The sequence below is a fragment of the Triplophysa rosa genome, linkage group LG23, assembly GCF_024868665.1.
Source record: "Triplophysa rosa linkage group LG23, Trosa_1v2, whole genome shotgun sequence".
NCBI lineage: Eukaryota > Metazoa > Chordata > Actinopteri > Cypriniformes > Nemacheilidae > Triplophysa > Triplophysa rosa.
This window is the reverse complement of record NC_079912.1, coordinates 8592148-8600940: the sequence shown is the minus strand read 5'-3', so window position 1 is coordinate 8600940 and position 8793 is coordinate 8592148. Positions and strand designations below refer to the sequence as shown.

At 38.1% G+C, this 8793-nt stretch overlaps 1 protein-coding gene across 4 annotated transcripts in view; it reads left to right on the top strand.

Annotated features, from left to right (window-relative positions):
* The window catches only part of pard3aa (par-3 family cell polarity regulator alpha, a), a 426846-nt gene that overhangs the window by 245128 nt on the left and 172925 nt on the right, over positions 1–8793 (top strand). For all 4 annotated transcript variants that reach the window (XM_057322206.1, XM_057322207.1, XM_057322205.1 and 1 more), the window contains one exon: positions 4268–4415. In XM_057322206.1, coding sequence (XP_057178189.1) covers positions 4268–4415 — 148 coding nt within the window. The remainder of the gene's footprint in view (positions 1–4267; positions 4416–8793) is intronic.

The following is an 8793-nucleotide window of genomic DNA, read 5'->3' as shown; positions in this document are numbered from 1 at the left end:
GAGAGAGAGAGAGAGAGAGGGAGAGAGGGAGAGAGAGAGAGAGAGAGCTAATGAGTCTGTCCAGGCCTCTAGACACAGCTGGACATAACAGAGGCTGGATGTGACATCTTAAGACCTGTAATTACAGCCTGTGAGGGAATGCTGGTTTAAGAAGTACAGTATAAACCGCATCGGAATGCCAGTGTAGTCTGGAAATGTGTGTGCGTTAGAGAATGGATTAGATACTGCTTCTTAGACAAGCAGATCTTACTATGCCATCCAAGGTCAGGGAAGATTTTCACAAACATGTTCTGAAGTAAAATGCTAATAGATGGTTTCATCGGACGCACGTGCTTGACCCAAAGTTTTGGTCTGTGTTTGGTGAACAATTTATTTTATTATTATTTAATATTAATATTCATTTATATTCATATTTCATTGGTTATTAATTGTATTAAATTAAAACTACTCAACAGTTTTTGATTCTTTGTAGAGGTCTACAGGAAGTTAAGTTTGGGCCACGTAACATTTGTTTATGTTTGTTGCCGCTGAAACTGTCTATAAAGCAGTGAGCCACGAGAGATGTGTATTACTGTGGTTTTAGAATGGAGAGCTAATATAAAAGAGTAACAGCTTCCATACGGAAATGCTTTATTGAAATATTGAATTAAAATATATAACATTTTTCAAGTAAAAATACCAATAAAGTATCAGTAATCAAAAATGTTTCTTATATTTAAATAATTGTAATTTTATTAAATATTTAAATAATTATTTCTTGCATGATTAGTAATAATATTTGATCAATTATTGATAATTATTCATTTTAAATTTGTACTTTTATTACACAATTATGCCACAAAGCAATATACTTAGTTTATTAACTACAGTATATTGTACTAATAACTGTATGATTTATACAGTATATATTTTATATATTATTATAAAATGTATTTAAAATGTATTTAAATTAAAAATGAAATTGAATTATTATTATTATTATTAAGTAATCCATAACTTTTGCTCTCTATCGCCATGTCTGTTTAAAGCAAAAACATTTGCATGTAACCTTACATACCTTCATAGCTATAGGTTTCAAAGCAACAACATAAACAAGTTACTGCGCATGCATGCTTTTGTGGCCCAAACTAAACTTCGGGTACACATCCGCAAAGAATAGAGTCCATGTAGATTATTTCTAAAAACAAGCAAAAGAATTAACAAGTAAATTACATTAGCTAGGAAGTTAAAAGTAGTTCTAGCCATTATTATTTTGGGTTACCAGTAGAAGCACCATTACTTGGCTAAACATGACCCATTCAACAAATTGTTTATTTGATCAAATTTACATACAATAAAAAAGTACACAATAACAATGAATGTAAGTTAATATTAATATATGTAAAAAATATATTAATAGTTATATTACTAGCCTCTAGCCAGACCCATAAACAAACAAAGACCGGAAGTTAACTTCAGGCCAGGTTCGTGTGTCAGATGAAACCGTCTATCTGGATTGAAAACTGGCATTTCCCACTAAATCATACCAGACAGCTCAATTTATAAATGATCTTAATCTTATGGATGTGAATCTTTTCGTGTACTTTCTCAATAACTTCTGTTTGTTTTTAACCAAACAATTTACGGATTGTAGCTTTAAGATTAATTGCAGGTTTGGATATAAATACACAATGTGATGTATCCAAACAAAACTAAAAGCCAGTACTGACCTTTTTATAAATTACTTCATCAAATCAAATCCTGTTATGCAAACCGGTGCATAAATTACATGTAATTGTCAGTTAATCCATCAAGATTACTTTTTGCTTATTGCGTTAAAGATGACAACCTCTTAAGAAGACATGGGTTTAAAGGCAGTGCTTTAATCCACATAGCTAATCCTGTTTCAAAACGCACTAGATTAGGCCAGATTAAGACCGGAGTGAGCAGAGTAGATGGGTTTGTATTGTAATAACTTTCACTCTATTATTTGTAAAAAACATTTCTTCATAAAACCAATCCTTAGTTATCTTTCTCTCATTTTTCTGTCAGACCTAAAGAGAAAAGGTTCATAATGCAAATCCTAGGTTTGTAATGAAAATCTCAGTGCACGTAAATTTCGTCGGATGAAGTTGTAATTGCGTTGACCTCATCTCTACGCCGCTACACGAGCTTTGTTATCAGACCCGGCGAGTTAAGTCAGTACCTCTGGACTTCATTAAACATCTCATCTATATTAAACAGGCAAGAATATTTTCTCTCTTGTCACCACCGCAGAGGGAGTCAGATGTGTCTTGCATAATGGGCATCCTTTGTCTCGTTCTTCTCTCTTGAATGTCTGATTCTCAAAAACACTTTTCTGTTTGTTACAATTGGCCACATTAAAGGTCACTCACTGTCCTCCATTAGCTGAAAGTGACAAGGGCTTGTCATAGTCGATCCTAACTGCTTTTTGCTTGAGAAATGTCAGCTCTTAAAAATGTCCCATTTGGTTTTGGATCGGTAATGCAATGCATCGACCCCTAGGCAAATGTCATCACCTCTTGACTCTGGTACAGCAGTCAGTGGAGATCCTTAGCTCACCATCTGCCTTAAAAAATGCATTAAACCAGCCTAAGCTGCCTTAAACCGGTCTACCAGCTTTGCCAAGCTGGTTAGCTGGAAGGCTAGCTGCTCCCCAACCTGATGAGTGGAAAAGTGCTCAAACGCCTTATAAAAGCGGACAACCTCCACGGGCAAGCAAATCTTGTCAACCCTCATTCTAAACCTCCTTCCAGAAGGTGTTCCTTTGGGAGAAAATGCAACCTCCTTGCGATCAATAGGACGCCCATGGCAGAAGTGTACAACAAGTACATCAGAGCTCACAGAGGACTTGAGATATATACCACGCACACACACCAGCAGCTTGATCAAGAGAACACAGTAACACCTTTATTACCTCAAGCACCCAGGGACAGACAGGACTCTGAGATATTGAGCGTGTGCTGCCAAACTACAGAGAATCTTAGAAAGCTCTTGAAGGACCCAGTTCTCCAAAGCAATCTTTTCTGCGTTAAAATCGCAATGTTACCATAAACAGGGTGAAATTAAAGGGTTACATTATATGTATGTTAAATCTAGAATGTTCAAAACATCTGTCACCATAAAGTACATCCTTCAATGTAACACATCTATAAAATGTACTGTATGCATAATACAGGGATATACTCCCTCAAGGTCCCATTGTGATGGCTCATGGTTTGATCCTTGTGTGGATTAAACCAGTAACTTTCGGGTTACAAGCCAAGGAATAGTGTTATAAATGAAATTTATAGAAATAATAATATAATAATAATAATTGTATTTATTAAAAAGTCGAAAAAAGTGCATCCATCCTCCACTGTGAAAGTATTGACTCCAGGGGGTTAATACATGTCTAATGAAGCACGACTACATGTTTGTGACTAAAAACGATTCTTATTTTGAGCCTGTTTAGTCACATTTGTATGTAAAACATAATACATCACTGAACACACACAAAATGGCCACATATAGCCTCCGTAAATCTCATCTTGGTTGTCGTGGTCATGAGACACGTAACAACCAATAACATTCAAAGTTGAGGTTCGTGGAGCATGCGGCCATTTCAGTTGTGTCCCAAATGACATACTATACACTATGCACTTAAACTATGCACTCAACCATCTAGTGTATGAATTTTAGGAGGGTAGTATCATCCCTGGAATACTATGGAATACTTAACGGTTTAATACTAACCAGAAATATAGTGGTTGCCCAGACGAGCGCAAATGACGTCAATCGCACAGCACAACGCGTGTCAATAAAAATCAATTTCTACATTGTACATTTAATGTCCTTTTTATCTGTTTTGCCCAGCATTACTTTATTCACCATCAGATTGAAACGTTATCACCCTGCAGGAGAGTTTTGCTCCAGCAGCGTCTGATAGCCCCGCCTCCCTTTCACTATGTAAGCGAAAGTGCGACCGTTGAGTGCGTGAAGTGTCCAGAGCTCCACACGTCATATTTTCAGTTGAAAAGCGCATCATCCGGGTACTTCGAGTGCACTTCTTTTTTGAGAATTTTCAACGTGAACGCACTGCTCACACTATTTATACTACAAAATGGCGTAGAATAGTGCATAAGTGCGTGATTTGGGACGCACCTTTAGATTAGCATGCTAGTTAGATAACAAAGATTAGCAAATCCAAGTTTGAACTTGAATGTTGAATTTAAACTAAGGATGCGTGTGGTTGCTAACTCTCTGTGTATGTGTTGTCTCTCCTCAGGAATCTCCAGGTAGTCCACCTGTGCCAGATTTGCCTCTGAACTCTCCACTTGATGAATATGAGCGACGGATCTCTCAGTCACACTATCCTGGAGAGAGTGTGGATGACAACCACAGCCCACGACATAACATGATGGGTAGAATGATGGGTGAGCTCATGCAAACACACACACGCACGCACGCACGCACGCACGCACGCACGCACGCACGCACGCACACACACACACACACACACACACACACGCACACACACACACACACACACACACACACGCACACACACTCGTCTCTCAGATGACACACCTAGACTTCTTGATGTTAGTCAAGTTATTGGTTTCGCAAAATGGCAAAATGGCAATGATTGGTTGGCTTTATGCATTTTTTCGTGGGGTTTATTGTCTTGTTAATATTGTGAGCATGCTTCAAGGATGTAGCCACCTGTTTTTCCAAAGTCTCAAGTTTGTGGCATTGAAGACTTTTACATAAGAAATGAAGCAAGCATGTTTACACAGATTTTCATGTCTAAGTTGAAGATGTTTGGCTAGATTGGCTGACTAAACCATTATGGATTCCCTATTATTCTTAACTTCCATTGAGAATAATATCAATGCTAACTGATAGCTCTGTTCAGGTATTATGCATTTCAAAGTTGGAGATTCTTAACCAAAATAAGATTTAATATGAACCAGACCTTACTGTGTGTCGACATGTACACACAATGTCAATCATTTTAGTCCGGTTTTAAGCACCTGTGACCATCTGTTTCCTTTTACAAACAGTTTAAACACACAGATAAATGATCACCTGGTCACAGGCGGGCACCCGGCAGCCAGTCCCAGCATGCTCCTGTGGTTTGTTAAAAAGGGGTTAATGTCCTTTTCGAGCTCCTCTTTTTCATCCAGCATGACTCTATCAAGTCACTGCTGATTCTCCTCAAACTCAGCTTCAGTTCTACTTCTGCCAGACAATTGGAATCGGCAGACCAATCCGTTCACCGTCATGCTTGTCATTTCACAATCGACCGCTCTGTCTGACTCACTCGCGAACAATAAGCTCTTTAGTAGCTGACGCAAACTATCATCTTCCTCTTTTCATCCTCTGGTCTTCCTCCAGCCGTCTGAGATGACCTTGTCTCTTGCTCTCACTTTTGTGTGACGACCAGTCAGTCCTGTTTATTCCAGATCAGAGTAACAGGGCCAAAGGCTTCTGATGGCTAATTACTCTTGCAGATCAATAAACTGCGCACCCTTTGACCTTTGTCTCATTTTATATTCTTTATTTTAGGCTCTGTGGTATTTTTTCAAACTTTTTGAAAGCAAGGCACCCCTTTGTGGTGTTTTTTTTCCCACGGCACCCCAACCCTGATTTAACTAAATGTACATGCGTACATACATATATAAAATTAAATCCAGATGAGCAAACAACAAATGAAGTATAAACAGCTGCATGAATTTATTACAAATGCATTACAACAGACATTATAGGTGAGGTGAAACAAATCATTTAAATTAACCATCTGTCATTTACAACTCAAGTAAAACAAATCTTATAGACTGATATGAACCATTCGCTGTATGTGGAAATCGTTGGAACAAAACACATTAGAATAAAGACTGATACTTAATTCTTTAAATAATAATAAACAACTCGCATTACATTTTTCTTTAAGTTCTTATTTGCTTTGTTCAAACTTGGGTGCGGTTCACGTGAACTCCAGTACGCTTCGCTGCTGATATGAACGCAATCGTACCAAATCGCAGAAGTGAACCGCTATTAATGACGTATTATTTGGTAAAAATGTGTGCTTGTGTGTGTTTCACTCACTTTTCTGACGAGCGTGACTGACGCGCTCCAAGCAGAGAGCTGTATGTCTCATTTCTGTTCGCCTTCAGCGATCTTAAGAGCATTTGCAGTACATTCATTGACGAAAGTGCAGTTATGTAACTTAGGGTACTGAAGCTTTGGAAACAAAACTAACAGTTCAAAAACAAAAATGTATTAAAGTGAAGCGAGCAATATAATGCATTTTGGCGCCTTCTCCTGCGTCGTCGTTAAGCGACAGGGTAAACAGCTGCAGGCTTGATGACGCAAACGACCCGCGGTTCGGACCCCAAAATAATATGAACGCAGTCCAGCGGGGCAGGGGGAGCAATCAAACTAGGGTTCGGACCTGGCAGTCGTGAAACCAACCTGAGATAGCTTGTACTCGTGACCCACATGAGCGTGCATCAGTACAGTGGGCGGAGCTGAGCAGAGCGATTCTCTCCTGGGAACAGTCCAAGTGGCGGTAAAAGAGATATTTAAACGTTACATATGTATAAAATGTTTTTTCGCATATTTTCAGTTTCGTTTGGACATGCTCATATGTTGGTGTTTTGATATATTTTAAAATATATGATGTAAAAGATTATTATATGGTACTGGAAAAAAGATGAGATTCGGCGGCACCCCTAGCCAGTTCTCACGGCACCCACTTTGGGAACCACTGCTCTACTCTACTGTACTTTACCCTACTCTACTCTACTCCACTCTAATGTACACCAAAAACTAATATACTCTACTCTACTCAATTCTACTCTACTCTACTCTGCTATCTATTTTTTAGTGTACTCCATTGTACTCTACGCCACTCTGTAATCTAATCCAACCCACTCCAATGCAATCTAATCCAATCCGATTTTATCTATATTCTGTTCTACTCTACTCTATTCTGTTGTACACTATATCCTAATCTACTCTACTCCACACTACTCTACACTACTACTTCTTTTCTATTCTATTCTATTCTGTTCTGTTCTATTCTATTAGATTTTTCTACTCTATACCCTGATGTACTCTAGGCAATGCTACTCTGCTCTGCTCTGCTCTGCTCTACTGTACACTATAACCTAATGTACTCTACCCTACTCTACTCTACACTACTCCACACTGCTGTTTTATTCTATTCTATTCTAATATACATGAAATGTATGTAATGCTTTTTTATAATTTCTCACTATTTCCAGAGATTTGGACTCGAGTCGCACTTAAGTCGCAAAAACAGAGACTTGCGACTTGACTTGGACTCGTGGACAGCTGACTCGAGACTTGACTTGGACTCGTGACTCATGAAACTCGTAAAAAACGCAAGTCATTTTAGTAGAACATTTCAATCACAATCTTCCTTTACTTCCCCACATGACAGCATCATATAACACATTTGTCTATTAATTCCCAATCCATTTTGTTGTGCAGCAAATGTCACAACGATTCATCTCTAAACACACAAAGTCAGCATTATTATGTACACGCGCGACGCATCTGCAGGACGCGTGTTCATCATATAGTTATATAAACGACAAAATGTAGCCAAGTCTTACTTTAGTAGCTTCTGTCCAGACCATTTAAGTGCAGCAGATATTATAATGGATGATTAACTTTAAATAGTTTACATCAGTATTAATTTCGTTGATGAAAACTATAACGAAAATATTCGTTAACGACATCATGTTTTCACTGACAAAAACGAGACTATAACAAAATAAAAATAAATGCGTGATACCGAAAACTATAATAAAAGAATACTGACATTTTCGTAAAACGAGAAGAAATATTCTTGTCCGGTCTGGCGGACATCAGCTTGCGCACATGTGCTGCTTCTCTCATAGGTCTCTGGGTAAAGAGGAAGCACCGACATACAGTATGTATTCTGTGTCTCCACGTGGTTAACAGTGCATCTTATTTTCCTTCACAATCGCCGGTAAAGCACCACAAACTTGAAGCACGACTGCAGGCGAGTCACCCTGAAACTCATTACAAAGGCATGCACGAACATTTTATATGCCAATGTTAACTTATCCACTAATGCCAGCTGCTGCATAACGTGAAATGCAAAATAAAGTAACAGTTAAGCCGAAAGAAGTGATGAAGTAAGTCGTATTGTACATTAAAAGATTGAATGACATGCTAAAGATCAAAGCAAGTATGAAACATGTTTGCATGATTGAAGAAATGTAAGACAGTTTCTGTAATATGTCATTTTGAAAGATATTTCTCATTCAGTCTCAAGCAAAGAGTGCAGCTCTGTTCTTCAAAGAGGCATGATGCCATAAGCCAATAGCGCTTCAGTGTGAGCCCTGTCAGAGTGTTTCATTGGTTGAATGTACTTAATGAATACGCCCTACTGAACGAGTAATTTAAATCAAATGAGATTGAATGAACTAGTACATGCATTCATGGTCTAATATTCTCTGTGTTGCAACAATGCATATCCAGTAGTTACTGAGCTTTTCTGAAAAATAAAGGTAATGACCTGGTTTCATTTCATTCTAAGGTCAAGTAAAAACACAGGATATCACACCAGCATCTGCACTGGTTCAAAGCACTGGTTCCAATACCCAAGACATTCTGTAGAGTTAATTAGTTGCAATATTTCAAAACTGATTTAGCTTCATACACTGTGAATTACAATAACTATCTGAGAGAACTATTGCTAAAATAGAACAGAGACTTGAGATGTGACTTGGACTCCACTTTAAAGACTTGACT